General features: G+C 41.1%; 1 protein-coding gene across 5 annotated transcripts in view; it reads left to right on the top strand.

The window, feature by feature from the left end:
* TLK2 (tousled like kinase 2) overlaps nt 1-16,351 on the top strand; it is a 127,380-nt gene extending 111,029 nt beyond the window's left edge. For all 5 annotated transcript variants that reach the window (XM_065909581.1, XM_065909579.1, XM_065909577.1 and 2 more), the window contains 6 exons: nt 1,964-2,053; nt 5,623-5,792; nt 7,199-7,337; nt 10,881-10,992; nt 12,731-12,838; nt 15,253-16,351. In XM_065909581.1, coding sequence (XP_065765653.1) covers nt 1,964-2,053; nt 5,623-5,792; nt 7,199-7,337; nt 10,881-10,992; nt 12,731-12,838; nt 15,253-15,426 — 793 coding nt within the window. In that variant the 3' untranslated portion in view covers nt 15,427-16,351. The remainder of the gene's footprint in view (nt 1-1,963; nt 2,054-5,622; nt 5,793-7,198; nt 7,338-10,880; nt 10,993-12,730; nt 12,839-15,252) is intronic.
* The last annotated feature ends 518 nt before the right edge of the window (nt 16,352-16,869 follow it).

The raw sequence follows: 16,869 nt of genomic DNA, 5'->3' as shown, positions 1-16,869 counted from the left end.
TATAAGACAGTAGAAGACTAAGTGGATCAGTTTCTTACTTGTTTCCTTATTTATAGGGCATTAGTCCCTTGGATCTTTAGTTGAAATTTGAACATATGAAGGATGTAAGAATGTAAGGAGAACCTCTGCCTTGCCTGGTGAACTGTAGCAAATGGCCTTAGAGCCCGACGTGATATTGAGGGGGGTCTTTTCGTGACACACAGAAAGTTTCCTTAGTTGGCCAGGACTTGTGACACGCTTTAATTTATAATTTTTCCTTCCTTTAGTTTCCTCAGTTTTTTATAACCTCCATGGAGAAATTGGTCTCTACTCTGAAATGCACAAAATCATAAAGTTAAGAGGGCAGAGAACGATAGATTTCTAGTGTGTGAGAATAAGAAATGACTTAACAGTAATCTGTTTAGATCATAGGTTTCTGAACTTGTTTTTTTAGAAACAGTACCACCTTTATTTTACCAAATGAAATGAAGTATTACATGATTTGTTTTTGTTTTTGTTTTTGGTACATGCTGTGAGGCATGTGGGATCTTAGTTCCCCACCAGGGATCAAACCTGCTTACCCTGCATTGGAAGCGTGGTGCTTCAACTCAGTGCTGACAAGTTTGTGTTTTTTTTTCCAGAAAGACATAAAGATACTGATGAGGACTTCCCTGGTGGTCCAGTGGTTAAGAATCTGCCTGCCAATGCAGGGGACATGGGTTTGATCCCTGGTCCTGGAAGATTCCACATGCCGCAGGGCAGCTAATAAGCCTGTGCATCAAAACTACTAAACCCACGTTCTAGAGTCCATGTTCTGCAACAAGAGAAGCCACCGCAACTAGAGAGTAGCCCCCACTCACCACAGCTAGAGAGAGCCTGTGCACAGCAACAAAGACTCAGTGCAGCCAAAAATTCTTTAAAAATTTAAAAAAAAAAATGCTGATGAAATAAAGCATCAGAAGAAGCAAAACTGCCCAAAATGGCCACTTGAAAAATAAACCTAATCAAACAACATTTTCTTTGGGGAAAAACATTTAATCACTTTTAGATTCCTATTCTTCCCCTCCCTCTTCCCCTAGTTGTTCCTCAGTTTTTCTTTGATTGAGTACTTTCTATATATTTTTGACATGCTAGAATACATTTCAGAAAACATTACTTTTTGGGGGTTTTATTTTATCATACTATGGAATGTTTTCGTTTTTTGACTCTTAGAACAAAATGCCCCAAACTAAATGGTGCTAGATTACTTAAAATATAATATCCTAAACTATATATATATATATATATATATATATATAAAAATATCCTATTACTCTTATTAAGAACCACATTTTATTCTTTAAAATTCAGTATATGAATACATCAGATTATATAGTACATTTTTCTTCCTATCTTACTAAAGAAAAAAAACATATGTATGAAAAAAATCTCTTATTCTAAGAAAACTAAGGTTCCCATAGTTTCAAACTTTTTATCAAATTAGCATTTTCTTAGAAAGTAATGCTAATAGTCCTTTAAATTCTTTTTTGTAAAGAGGATTGAAAAACAAATCCAGTGCATTTGTAATTGCCTTATTTTACCAGCAGTCCTTTTACTCAGTGAGTTTACATGCCAAAATTGATCCCTGTGATGGAACCCCAGGGTATAAACATTTGTAGACAGAAAGTATCAGCTTCAGAGAAAAGAAAAAAAGTGCTGTCTTTATCATTTTTAAACCTCTGCTGTTTGGGTATCAATATAAAAGAGGTAAGGTTATCACAGAATGAACTTGCAAAGGATAAAAGTTAGTGCCTGCTGTTTTTCCAACAGCTTGGCAGAGACCTGTGGAGAAAACAGGGTGAAGAAAGACTAGAGGACTAAATGGACTTGAATGGAGTGAATGTGCAGGAACAGTGGAGAAGTGTGAGAGTAAATTAGGAGGATCCTGGAAAAGTTCTGAAAGACAGGCCAAAATACAAAATGTTAATTTCCTTCTTGTTCACAGGCATGCATGTAGGGAATACCGGATTCACAAAGAACTGGATCATCCCAGAATAGTTAAGCTGTATGATTACTTTTCACTGGACACTGACTCGTAAGTACTATACTGTTTCTAGCTTAGCAGAGAATATTATTTTCTTGCAGCGTGATGACTCATGGAATGGAATTTAAATCTGGGTCCAGAAAATACTGTCTGAAAGGGCCAAATGTATTTTTGGGCAAATGATTGTATTTGAATTCAGATTGGGGCCAGCAGGACATACATTTCTTGGCCCCAGGATGGGTGCAGTTTTGTGCTGGTCAGTGTTTAACAACCAGCCTGGAGGAGAGAGGCATAGGGGTGATGTGTACTGTTTGCCAGTTTCTGTGGAACAATACTCTGAACATGTCCAATTTTTTTAAAGGCGGGGGCAACTTTATTGAGATGAGTTTATATACCATACGGTTCACTCATTTAAAAGTACACAGTATTCATAGGTATGTTGCGGCCATGACTAGTCAGTTTTTGAACATTTTCTCCGCCTCAGAAAGAAATCCTGTACCTTATTCTTTCATCCCCCTTTTCCTCCACTCCACTCCTGCTGTAAGCAACCGCCTATCTGCTTTTTGTGTCTATAGATCAGCTATTCTGGGACTTTCATAGGACGGATCATGTAGTGTGTAAACTTTTGTGGCTGGCTTCTTTCACTTAGCATGGTGTTCTTTTAAGGTTCTTCTTGTGTCATTTATCAGTACTTCTTTCTGTTTTATGACTAAATATATTCTACTGTCTGGAAATACTACCTTTTGTTTATCCATTTATCCTACCAGGGGCTTAAAAACTAGCTCACAAAATTTCTGAGAATTTAACTCTCAGCTGTCAGAAACTGGTACAAATTGGTGCTGGCATACCACAGACAAGCGGCAGTCGAGTGAGCCTGATGAACACTGACGGGCCTTCCGAAGCTCTAGCAGTATGACTTCATCATAGAATTAGAATGAAATGTGGCAGAGCCTAATGCTACATCTGAAAATATAGGCTGGTTCAGAGGCTTATAGGGATTTCAGTCCAGCCTTCTCACTTTGTAGGTGGCGAGTTGAGGACCAGAGAAGTTACATGACTTGTCTGAGATCTTTAATAATCGTAGGCATTATTGTATTTCATTACTTGGTATAGGTAAGCTCTCGATCTCTTGGTTTATCCAGGAGTTTAGAAATAGTTAAGCATTTGGAAACATCTCTGTTGGAGTCTGAACTGAATCAGGAAAGCATGCTTAGGCCTGGCCCGCAGGGGTTTCCTTCCACCTCCCAGAGTGTTCGGCCTCTTCCAAATGGCAGCTGTCTCAGAGCTTGCTGTGCGAGAGCCCATCCACATTTAGAAATGGCCCCAGAGGGAGACCATAATCCCCTTTGGAAGCATCCACTCAGGGATTTCCCCTTTCCAGTCAAGTGCAGTCAGCACAGTGCTGTGTGTGCTGTTGAGTGGGATTCAGAAAAACAGTGAGTTAAAAAGCAGGTTTCCACAGGGTGGCTTTATTGTTTTGCTTTCAACAAGTTCCTTGAATACTAGGAAGGGCACGCATACCCCCCAAATATAAGCACAAAAGCCATTTCAAAAGTAAACGCAGTGACTTGGATTCCCTGCTGTTCTGAGCTGTGTACACTTAACTGACCTGAGATGCTGAGTTGACTTTGCGCTACTCTCGCTGTTTACTTTGTCCTTCCTGTTGTGTGTATGGTGAATTTTCCCCCAAAATAAGTCAAATCATTGTTTTACAAAGTTTTCCGAGAGTTGAGTATTTAAAGTGAGATTTTATTTTCAGCTTGCATTGGGTCCAAAATAAATTCACTAAGCCTGAGAATCTATGCCTCAGATTTCAGCATATCAGATCAGAGAAATCTATACATTTTAGGCCTGTTTTCTCAAATAGGATGCTAGCATGTTGAGACATGCTATGTTTTGTAAGAAGCATGAGCTGTTGGTCAGTTTGGGGGTCCCTTGGGACTGTGTATGTGTCCACATTTTATTGCTTTGCTGCCTGAAGGTCTTCAGTGGCCCACAGGCCATGAGTGTGAGTCCTGCGTCTGTTTGATTGTAGATGAGTTGGCCCTTGTAGGCTGTGTTCACTGGCCTCCTTTGTCAGTTGTTCAGTGGGATTCATTCAGTGGAGAGACAGAAGTGGTGGTGGGTGGAGACTCCTCCCCTGATGGTCCCAGGTTCCCTTGGTGACCCTGGTTCTGATTGCACCATCTCCACCCTCTGGCCTTAGGGTGCTAATGACTTTCTGCTCTAGATGATTTCTAGGGTGCTCACTGGCCACTTTGTCTTCTCAACTCTTCTGTCATCTGTGTGATCAGTTCTCTGAATTAAAGCCTCTCCGTTTTAAATACTCCAGTAATTTTCATTTCCCAGCAAGACCCTGAGTGATTTAGCCACATTGTCACAGCTTAGAATAGTTTAAAAGGTATTCCTCTCTCAGGAAGCCTTACTTCAGTTTATGACTGCCTTGGAAGACAGACACATGACCGTTCATACCATGAATGCTATGTAGTTTTAGATTTGGATCTGTGTGACATACTGGCATAAGTGAAAGAAAAAACTCATACTATATAATGATACATTTGTTAGAACTACAGATACTGTCCTTTAAAAAACTCTTTTACACCTTGTGTATTTAGCAAACAAAAATCATAGTATGTGCAGTCTGCTAGGAGCAGTAGTATTCAGTCAGCCTTGGGGACCTGGGCAAACCCTCAATTCTTCTTTACTGTCAGCACCCAGGGTGATATAAAATGCAGTGAGGATTGTGTATTTGATCATAACGTACTTGTTTAGAAATGGAGCATCCTGTGGATTGTAGAGTAAGTGTCTAGTTTAAATATATGACAGTTCCTGTCAATATTCCTAAAGTCTGATTCAAGAAGCGGTGTGCCCTGGGTGAACTTTAGCAGAGCAGGTTCCAACGTGAAGGGTGCAGACATTCTTCACTAAGAGAGTTGGCAGTTTACTTCCTGTAAACTGCTAATACTGAATAAAGAATGCTGCTGCTGCTAAGTCGCTTCACTTGTGTCCAACTCTGTGTGACCGCATAGACGGCAGCCCACCAGGCTCTGCCGTCCCTGGGATTCTCCAGGCAAGAATACTGGAGTGGGTTGCCATTTCCTTCTCCAATGCATGAAAGTGGAAAGTGAAAGTGAAGTCGCTCAGTTGTGTCCGACTCTTCTGTGACCCCATGGGCTGCAGCCTACCAGGCTCCTCCGTCCATGGGATTTTCCAGGCAAGAGTACTGGAGTGGGTTGCCATTGCCTTGTCCGGAATAAAGAATAGAAGAGTATTTTAAAGAGCAAAGAAGGAGGAAGTGAGAAGCTATCTACCTCAGTGGTCCACAACCTTTTTGGATCCAGGGACCGATCGTGTATGTGGAAGACAATTTTTCCACAGACAGGGCAGGGGATGGGGGCAGTCATTACATCTCAAATGACTTTGGGATGATTCAAGCACATTACATTTATTATGCACTTTATTTCTATTTTTATCACAGCAGCTCTACCTCAGATCATCGGCATTAGATCCCAGAGGTTGGGGACCCCTGAATTACCTGATGGTTTCACTGGGGCTTGTTTAGTTAGACCTAATCTGCTTGCTTTTATCCCACGATCAAGTGTTGGTTTATTTGTCTTTAGGTTTTGTACAGTACTAGAATACTGTGAGGGAAATGATCTGGACTTCTACCTGAAACAGCACAAATTAATGTCGGAGAAAGAAGCCCGATCCATTATCATGCAGATTGTGAATGCTTTAAAGTACTTAAATGAAATAAAACCTCCTATCATACACTATGACCTCAAACCAGGTATGTCTAATTTTTAGGAGACAGTATTGGTGGTATTTCTTTGGTCTTATAAGTAACTTTCAATTTTATAAAGTTAGGGGATTTGGCGGGGGCCAAAAAGGCCTAATAAAATCTGACTCTAAATTGCCTGGGTAGGTGTGGGAATAAGAGAGTCCTGGCCACACAGCACGGGATTTAGGAGGTTGGGTTGTATTCAGTGCTCTGGAGAAACAATGCCCTTGTCTTTAGAGCCAGGGCAGTTCATGATGTCAGTCCAGTTGAGAAAGAACTGCTCTGGCAAGCTTGGTTTTGTTTTTCCCATTACTCACACTAGACAGTAATCCTTCTACCCCAAGTCTCTTTGATAAGTGCCCTCACATTAGCAAATTATTTTCCACGTATGCCCCCCATTTCATTAAATTCTGAGCAGAGTTTTCCATCTTTTTGTATGGTTATTATCTAGCTTTGATCGTTGTTGGCAGGGGAGAGAACGGTTTGACTTCTGTCTGTTGTCATCCTCAGCTGTTGCTGAGAAGTCTGCCTGTGTGCTCTTTAGACAGCTCTATCCTGCTGAGCTTAGGTGTTGGGAAGAGTCCCCTTTACCTCCTGGTGGGGACAGTTAACTTTGCCATCCTCTTCTGATAGCTACATATTAAATCTCACTATTCTTTAATGACGAAAGTGAAAGTGAAAGTCAGTCGTGTCTGACTCTTTTGCGACCCCATGGACTATACAGTCCATGGAATTCTTCAGGCCAGAATACTGGAGCGGGTAGCCTTTCCCTTCTCTAGGGGATCTTCCCAACTCAGGAATCGAACGCAGGTCTCTCTTATTGCTGGTAGATTCTTTACCAGCTAGGTCACAAGGGAAGCCCCTTTAATGACTAAATAAATGACTAAAAATTCATTACAAGGAAGTGATTTTTTAAAAGATAGCTACTGTGTGATTGGGTTTTCTATTACTGAATCTATTACATTTTCCTGCCCCAGGAGCTGTAGGTGGCACTGTGGTACTAATTTAGATTCCCCTGTATGTTTTCTTTGATTCCACACCACCCTCCCCAAACTACTATTCCAAACAGGGTGGTTTAGAGATCCTTACTGAAAGTTCAGATGAAAGTTTCCCACTATTTTTGACCAACCATACAAATGATATTTTACTTTGGCTAGTTAATTATTTTTTTCCACTGCTCATAGTGCTGGTTTTGGCACATTAAGCAGGTGATTCTTGGAAAAGAGAAATTTGCAGCCAGACACTTATGACTCTCCTCTAGCATCCAGAGCCCAGATTGTTTTATTCCAGAGATTTAAATGTTTGCTATTATGCGTAAGAGTTGGAGTCCAGTTGTCCTCTTCTTGTCTGTTATTATTACCTTGGCTTTTCCTAGTAAGTCTCTTTTTTATTCATGAAGATTTTTATCTTTTTAGGTAATATTCTTTTAGTAAATGGTACAGCATGTGGAGAGATAAAAATCACAGATTTTGGTCTTTCCAAGATAATGGATGATGATAGCTACAATTCAGTGGATGGCATGGAGCTAACATCACAAGGTGCTGGTACTTACTGGTAGGTATCTGAGAGATCTGTGCAGTTGGCTGGAGATGTGACTGTATTATGCTGAAGTGTTGGTGATTGTTCATTAGACTACATTCTGTCTGCTTAGGCAGAAATGCTGTATACCATAGTAGACTTTCCTCTCCAAATATTTGCTGTCTTGTCAGCGGTTTGACTCTTTGTATTTACATGAATTTGTCTTAATTTTTCTTTTTATTCTTAAAAACCATTGAGAGAGGGATTATGCATGACCAGGCGTTTTGAGTTGTGTGTTTGCTCTGTAGGTAGGCCCTACCGAGTACATAGAGAATGAGGTTACTCATGTGTGTGTAAAGAATGGCCCTCACTTCCTTTCAGAATTTCAAATGCAGGCCTCTCTCTTCCTGAGTTGATGGGATGAGGAAGTTTTTTCTATAGTTGCCTGAAGATGGTGGACTGAAGAACCCAGGAGTTATGAAGATTAGGATGTAAAATAAGCACAGCATCCCTTGAAATCTAAACAGGAAAAAGTGAGCATGGTTTGCCAAGAATTGTATCCATTTCTGGCAGCCATGTTCCAAAAGGTTATGAGCCACGTTTCTCCCCATCTGTCGCCACTCGTCCACCCCCAGCCACTCTACCCAGCTGGCTCTGCCTGCTTGTTCTGTGCCCTGTCTGACTCGGTCTCGTACTCCTTCTGACGGTGAGCACCATACAAGAGACCTGCAGCTCAGGCATTTGACTTTGTGATTGTGAAGGTGTTAACAGAGCTTGCTTTTCACTTCTGAGGTCGTAACACAAAGCCACACATTGGAGTGTTTGATTTTGAATGTGGAGAAGCCTCTTGTAGCATTAAGGGAGGGGAATTGCATGCAGTTAAAATCCCAAGGTCAGTTGGCCAGATCACTGATGTTTGAGACTGGAGGACCCTAGCCCTTAGCCAGTTAGTGACTGTCTGGGAATGAGGGTGTTGATGGGAAGCAGACAGAGAAGAGGGGGACATCAGCCCTGTTCTCATCACCCCCACCACATTGAAGAATTGATCATATCCTGCTAAAAGCACCATGTACATACAATTTCAACTTTCCCTTGTTCCTTATTGTTTGTGGAGATGGTACCTATAGTGAAAATCAGTCCCTAAATTAAAACTTTGAGATTCTAGGTTTAAAATAGAAGCTACACTTACAGTGTTTATTCACTTGGTGGTTTTTGTGGGTTCCTGTCAGTAAATGATACAAAAATATCTGCTGTTGGAAATTCTGGAAGCAGGTCTATATCTCTGCTTTATAAATTCACCAGAACTTGGATTTGAGCTTTTCATTTGATAGCTTGTTCTTTTTTAAAGGTGAAGACTTTTCACATTTAAATTAGTTATTTCATTGCATGTTACTGTATTTGCTAAGCTATAAAATTCAGTAGTTTGGCATTTACATAAAAGTATGTAATGTTTGGGACTTGCTTCAAAGGAATCTGTTTGGGGGAGATTAAGAGGGCTGTACATGAACAAAGATTTGCCATGTTGACAGTTACTGAAGCTGGATGATGTTTACTTGGGGGTTCATTTTATGGTGTTTTTCTACTTTATATTTGAAGACTTTTTTTTTAATGGTAAGAATAAGGTGAAAAGGAAGCTACTGAGAAAATTAAATTGTTTGAGTTTCTGTGTTTAAAAAGTAATTCTCCATATTGGTGTTTATAATCACCATCCTCAGTGTCATCCTCATATTATGTCCCAGAAAGATACAGATAGAATGTGAGGACATAACAAATTTTAAGTGATCGTTTGCAGCATTCGTTTGCTTCAGAATTCTTCTACATGGAATACTGCTTTTAAACAAGTAACCCGTTAGACTAGGCCTTGAGGATCATTTTTCTCCACGAGGATTTTATCATGATGGCATATGCAATTATGTTTGTTTTTTAAACACAATTTAGTGCAATATCTTAGAACTCTTTTCTATTCTCCCTCCCAAAGTCCTTAATAGGGACTTAGAATGCTTATTATGTGGGTGAAGAACTAGTCTGTTTCTTCATTTACAGATGGGGAAACTGAGACCTAGAAAGTGATATGCTAAACTTACACTATTAAGGGACAGTGTCTTCTGTATTCTCATTGTTTGACCAAATTATTACTTTGCATTTGGATAAGTCCAACAACCTCCATTTTTCCTCACCACAAACAAGAACTTACTTCTTCCCCACCACTTCCACAAAAAAGTTATAAGTACATTAAAAGATCATTTTAGAATCAAGATCTTGTTACTTATCCAAGCTCATATTTAAATTATGTATATTAAAGAATCAAGAGCCATGAAAACCTGGGATTCAAGGAGGTTTTAGTGGCATTTGGATGAGCTGTTCTTTTTATAGATTCTTTCATCTATATTTTTATTTCTTTACCTTTCTCTCCCCATACTCCCCTTGTGAGTTTTCTGTCTATATTTTCATTTTTCACTGTGTGTTTTGGCTAGACGCTTTCATTGTGAAATAATAGTCTAGGTCAGTGGTCTTAATTTTAAAATAACTATTAAAAATAAAAGAAATAACGTAAAACTAAACTTCTTGGGAAAAAAAAAAAAACCCATCATCTGAACATTTTCTGCCTCTCAACTTTTCTGATCTCCTTTCAGCTATACATTTAGGTTTTTACACCAGAAGCACAGCAGGGTTTAAAATAGTTTTTCACAAAATTGATTTTGCCAGCATGAAATCTGCAGAGGTCGATCTGTTATCTTCAGAATTCTGCCTTCCAGCTGTGCCATGGCTAAGACTCCAGGCAGTGAAGAGAGGCATGTTATTTGGTTTCCTAAATGCTAAGAGGCACTTACCTTCCACACCATACAATTTGGTGTGGTTGGCTGTCCAGCTAGTCTTTTTAAAGGTCAGGAGTGGGTGGGGAGGGAAGGAATTAAGATGAGGATTGAGTTGGGCCAACAGCTAGAAGTTTATTTGGCTTTTAGGCACTATTTGTTAAGTCTTCCATAAGCCCCTGATCATCCTTAAAGTAGGAAATATAAAATGTCCCTTCATAATTTGAACTTTAATGTCACCATTGATTTTCATTGTAGTCAGTCTACATTTCCAGAAGAGGCTACCTTAAGAAGACACTTAATAGCCACTCCCCTCAGAGATTTATACTGGATCCTGAATTCATTTGGATTTTTAACAGTTATTTATTTTAGAGACTGTTCTTCTGTCAACATGAAAGGAAATCACACCACTTGTATTTTAATGTTTGTTGCTACAGCTATCATAAAAGGAAATGCACTTCTGTGTTCCCCCCCCTCCTTTTAAACATTTACTGAATGACATTTACACTAGGCACAGCCCTGGAAAAGGATGCTGGGGTGGGTAAAGTAGGAACTAGGGAGAATCTTTACCTCTCTCAGTAAATAAGAAATGGGACATGACCACCTGCTTAACTTAGAGTGTCTTTATCAACTGGGTGTAAGTTGGCTTTCAGATGTTAAGATTCAGATATTTTTATTTTCATCAAAGTCTTTAGTTTGACTTTTTGTACATGTCTTAGATTTATACAGTTGTTTTTCTAAGAATTTTTATTTCCCTTTTGTCCAGGTATTTACCACCAGAGTGTTTTGTGGTTGGGAAGGAACCACCAAAGATCTCAAATAAAGTTGACGTCTGGTCAGTGGGTGTGATCTTCTACCAGTGTCTTTATGGAAGGAAGGTAATGAAGACGGCTGGACGTGGCGGCTGCTGTCTTGGTGATGCTGTACACAGTGGCACTGTGTAGATTATTCCCTTGGAATTAATCACTGGGTTATATAGAATGGAATCCTGAAAGTTGTGGTTTGAAGAAAATACAGACTTAATTATAGAAGCTTTATGCATATAAGCAGAAATTTTCAGTTCCAGGGCATGTAATGAATTCTGCTGGGCTATTGAAGACATCCTTTTTTGTCGTTCTCAATTAGATCTAAAGAGCCCATGCCCTACAACAAGAGAGCCCATGTGCCGCAAGTTGAGAATCCCAATGCAGCCAAATAAATAAGTATTTTATATGTATATATACATACACACACATACACACAATCTTCCCGAGAGCCATTCTTTTTTTTTTTTTTTTTTCATTTATTTTTATTAGTTGGAGGCTAATGACTTTACAATATTGTAGTGGTTTTTGTCATACATTGACATGAATCAGCCATGGATTTACATGTATTCCCCATCCCGATCCCCGCTCCCACTTCCCTCTCCACCCGATTCCTCTGGGTCTTCCCAGTGCACCAGGCCCGAGCACTTGTCTCATGCATCCAGCCTGGGCTGGTGATCTGTTTCACCCTAGATAATATACATGTTTCGATGCTGTTCCCGAGAGCCATTCTTAAGGGTCGCAAGAACTGAAACTTGAAATACCTGCAAGGCTCCTTATTCCCAGCCACACCATTAGCATAAAGTATGATTGGATTTCTATACTGGGGAACTGGTGCCAGAAAGTACTTATTTTCTGTTACTTCTAATAAAGGTAATATATTATTTGAATAAGTGAAAAGCTAGGTAGTAAACTACACATAATGAATTTCCACATTTATGTTTTCCTTGTGAGCATAATATCTTGTATATACTGGGATCCATTTGTATATTTATATTCCTGTTTCTGCTACCAGTGCATTTGTATGTTTCAACATTCCCCATTGGGCTGTGGGTATAAACCATTTGGGAGTTCGGCAACTCAGATTCCTAATACTTTGATTACAATCCTCAGACCAAACTCTTAATTCAGACCTCAGCTTAGTCTTTAACTTTGCTTTGGTCTTTGTTTCTTTCTCGTACCTATCGAACGTTCAGAAACTATTCAGAGCTAATGGGGTTAATTATTATTTATACTCTGATATTGTGGAAGTGCTGCTGATAATGGTGGCAGAGGTTATCTAGCAAGAATTGTGATCTCAGTAGAAACACTACAGAGATGACACTAGGTGTGAACTTCTTTCTTAGGAGTTTATTAGAAAATACTCAGTGAGTAGCCCCAGCTCTTCTATGTCCTGACCCCTCTCCTCTTTCACTTCCTTCCCATCTTTTTATCTGCGTCTTGGCACACATATATATTATCACTTCGGGCCAAAGAGGTTGCTGGTTCCCGTTCTGAATCTTCCTTACCTTTGCTGTAAGCAAAGCTTAGCAGAGGCACTGTGCTATAGCAAATGCTACTTCTGGTCCCAGCTCTGCATTAACCTAGATGTTGGAACTTGAGCAAATTACTTCAAAAGCAAGTTACTTCAAATCCACGCCTTTCCATCCTTTATCTATAAAATGAGAGAATTAGAGGAGATCATCTCTAAAGTTCCTTCCAGCAATTCTTGTGGAAATATATGTTTACCTTTCCCTTCTCTTTGCTTTTGAATTGTGTTCTCTTTAATTTTAACCAGAGGCCTACCTTTGTTTTTTTTTTTTTTATATGATAGCCTTTTGGCCATAATCAGTCCCAGCAAGACATTCTACAAGAAAATACTATCCTCAAAGCTACTGAAGTGCAGTTCCCGCCAAAGCCAGTAGTAACACCTGAAGCAAAGGTAAGTTTTGATCCATTGGCCAGCAGAAATGTCTGCTTTGCTTTCTCTATTATTTCTCTGGGTAATTTCTCCAACCTCTATCTTCTTCCCCCTGTCTCTTCCCACAGCAAATATTTATTAGGTACCTAGTATTAGACAACTTCCCAGGTGGCACAGTGGTAAAGAATCTGCCTGCCAGTGCAGGAGAAGAGGGAGATGTGGGTTCAGTCCCTGAGTGGGGAAGATTCCCTGGAGTAGGAAATGGTAACCCATTCCAGTATTCTTGCCTGGAAAATTCCATGGACAGAGGAGCCTGGCAGGCCACAGTCCCCGGGGTCACGAAGAGTTGGACATGACTGAGCGATTAACCACAAGCGGAAGTACTAGACACCGTCCTGGGTAGTGAAGAGGGCTGTGACTGTGCAGCAGTGAACTCTGTAGACAAGGTCTCTGCGCTTATAAAGTGTGTGTTTTACTAGGTGAGATAAACAGTAGCTAAAAATGAATACCTTTCAGGTGGCGATAAATATTATAAAGAAAAGAACTCAGACTAATGGGAAGGGAGAGGTGGGAACCTCCTTTTCTAATGTCCTGGTAGAGACAAGGTCTCCATGATGAAGTGACTTTTTTCAACAATCTTGACTGATGTGAAGGTGGGAGCCATGTGTAGATTTGGGAGAATATTCTGAACAGAGAGAAGAGAATGAAGCTCAGATATGAGTGTGAGCTTAGCTAGTCCCCAGAGCAGGCAGAGCAGAGGAGAGCAGAGAGAGGCAGCAGGATGGACTTAAGCTTATGGGAGGCAGTTGAAGGTTTTCATCTGGTCAGCCGTGTAATCTGATTGCTCTTTCAAAAGCCTACCCTGGCAGCTGTGTAGAGGGAAGATTCAAGGCAAAAGGAGTATATTTGAGTTGGTATCCAAGCCAAGAAAACCTTCCAGCTCCAGATATCTCACTAAGGAATCTTCATTTTTAAAGGTCAAGGACCACTATGTTCATTTCTATGAATTTGTTATCTTCTAGATGTTTTAATAAAGCAACTGCCTATAGATGTCTTTGCTTTTGAAAAACCAGGAATTTTATCAATTAAACACGGAAAATTAGAAAATCAGTAGTTCATTTTATGTTTTTAGATATATTAAAGTAGACTTTACTTTTTAGAGCAGTTTTAGACTCACAGCAAAACTGAGTGGAAAGTAAACATTTCCATATACTCCTTGCTGCTGCAGCCCCCCTCCCCTTGCCCTGACACTCCCCCAGTGCACAGCCGCCTCCACCAGAATGTCAGCAACCTGCCCCAGAATGGTATATCCGTTACAATCAATGGACCTACATCCAGGCATCATTGTCACCCTAATGCAAAGTATAGACTTTGGATGATACTATTTGAGAAATAAAAAAAATGGATTCAGCTGTTTAAATAATTTTATTTAAGGTTTTATTAAATAGAGCTGTCAGGTTAAAAAATAGGAAAAGACAGATAATGTATGTAAGGGCCTCTGCCAATGCATGGGACACAGGTTCAGTCCCTGGTCCAGGAAGATCCTACCTGCTGTGGGGCAGCTGAGCCTGTGTGTCAGAGCCACTGAGCTCACGCACCTAGAGCCTGTGCTCCGCAACGAGAGAAGCCTCTGCCGCGAAGAAGCCTGTGCACCGCAACTGGAGAGTGATCCCTGCTCGCCGCAACTAAGGAAAGCCCTTGCACAGCAGTGAAGACCAAGTATAACCATAAATAAACAAATAAAATAAAAAGTAATTGTAGAAACTGAGGCTTTGTAGCTCTTCATACCCAGCAGAAAGGAAACGTCCATGTTGGTAGTAAATTAGGAATCCAAGCCAAACCCCACTCACAGTAAGCTTGTATGTTTGCAGAGCTCTTGGGGGAGACAAGTCCTGGTCAGATTTTCCTTTACTTAGATGTGTGCCTGCTCATTTGCTTAACGACTTTTCAAGGGAGAATAAGATACACCGAGAAAGCACTTGGCAGCGCATGGCGCGTGGCAGGGTTAGTGTCGTCTCACCTTTCCTGCAGTGATCGTTTGTCCCTGCAGTGTTCACTTCCTCAGGAAGTTCACGTGAGACCAGGTGCAGAGCTGTGAAGTGAGGCTGTGCCCATGCATGCCAACCAAGGCAGAGAGAGGTTTTTCTTCTGCTCTTTGTGCTCTGGGGACAGAGATCTGTAGAGGTCATGCCCCGCTCCCCCTCGGGAATGACTCAGGCATCTGTGCTGGAGAAGGAGTCAGTGGCCACAGAGCAGCGCTGCATCTGGCACGTCTCTTCTGGGTCTGCCTGGTGGTTTCCGGGCAAGGCCCTAAGCCCCTTCTCTTTAGGAGACTTTTGCTCTGGGCCCTGCCAGCTGCTACAGAACCTCCTGGGTTCCCTCTTAGGGTGCCAAGATTACCTGCTTCAGGCTTCTTCAAGAAACTTTCCTTTCAGGCGTTTATTCGACGATGCTTGGCTTACCGAAAGGAGGACCGCATCGACGTCCAGCAGCTGGCCTGTGACCCCTACTTGCTTCCTCACATCCGAAAGTCGGTCTCCACGAGTAGCCCTGCTGGAGCTGCTATCGCATCAACCTCGGGGGCGTCCAATAACAGTTCTTCGAATTGAGACCCACTCCCAGCCACAGACTGTTCGACACACACAGAGTGGACAAATGCCGTTCAGCAGCGGGTTTGGAACATAGCGAATCCAAATGGATCTCATGAAACCTGTACCAGGTGCTTTTATTTTCTTGCTTTTTTCCCATCCATAGAGCATGACAGCATCGATTCTCATTGAGGAGAAACCTCGGGCAGCTCTGGCCAGGCCTCGTAGGAAAAGGCCCCGCCCAAGGTTCCGGCGTCAACGGCCACTGCGTGTGGCTGCTCTGAGTGAGGAAAAAATTAAAAAGAAAAACTGGTTCCATGTACTGTGAACTTGAAAACATGCAGACTCAGGGGGGGTCCCTGATGCAGTGCTTCAGATGAAGAATGTGGACTTGAAAATACAGACTGGGCTAGTCCAGTGTCTATATTTAAACTTGTTCTTTTCTTTTAATAAAGTTTAGGTAACATCTCCTGAAAAGCTTGTAGCACAAAGGCTCGGCTGGGGATGGTGTTTGACTTCGGAGGAAAAAAGTTGCTATTGCCCGTTAAAGGCACTAGAGTTAGTGTTTTATCCCTAAATAATTTCAATTTTTAAAAACATGCAGCTTCCCTCCCCCCTTTTTTATTTTTGAAAGAATACATTTGGTCATAAAGTGAAACCCGTATTAACAAGTACGTGGCAATGTTCATTCCAATCAGATGCAGCTTTCTCCTCCGTCTGGTCTCCTGTTTGCAATTGCTTCCCTCATCTCAGTAGGGAAAAAATTGAGTGGGAGTACTGAGATGTGTGGGGTTTTGCCATTGGACAAAGAATGAGGTTAGAACTCTGCAGCTTGGAGTCTCTCTAGGTTTTCAACTATTTCTTCACAATTTGAACACTTGACGGTTGTCCCTTTTAATTTATTTGAAGTGCTATTTTTTTAAATAAAGGTTCATCTGTCCATGCAGTCCTCTTGGATTCTCTGAATGTAGTAACCGTTGAAACTATTCCAAGGGTAGACAGAACACAGGCTGGGGAGCCAGTGCTCCAAGGGGCAGGAGTTCCCACCCACAGACCCCATGCACTTGCTGAATGGTGTACATTTCTTGTTAGCGATGACATTAAAACTTGATCAGCGCATAAGCTTTCCTCTGTTAGATCTTTTGACAGGAAACAACCTCCACCCACCTGAATTTTGTGGGTGTGTGCTGGTGTGTGTGTCTCTGTGTGCACACTTGCACACACAGACACACACACACTTTGTCTAACTGACTTTAATAGATTCATTGAGTGAAGTTAAAAAATAATCTCAAAGGAAATAGGTATTTCAAATATGAACATTCTTTTGGAACTTTTTGTTTTTTAATGTGGTTGTTTCTGAGATGGATGATCAGCTGAAGATGGAGTTGAAATGGGAGCTGCGTGTCCCCCCCATGCCCTTGAAACAGCAGAACACTCGACAGTAGAGGGGGGAAGGAGGCCAGA

Source organism: Muntiacus reevesi, chromosome 18 (assembly GCF_963930625.1).
Source record: "Muntiacus reevesi chromosome 18, mMunRee1.1, whole genome shotgun sequence".
Classification (NCBI taxonomy): Eukaryota; Metazoa; Chordata; class Mammalia; order Artiodactyla; family Cervidae; genus Muntiacus; species Muntiacus reevesi.
The sequence above is the reverse complement of the archived record's forward strand: the minus strand, read 5'-3'. Positions and strand labels throughout refer to the sequence as shown.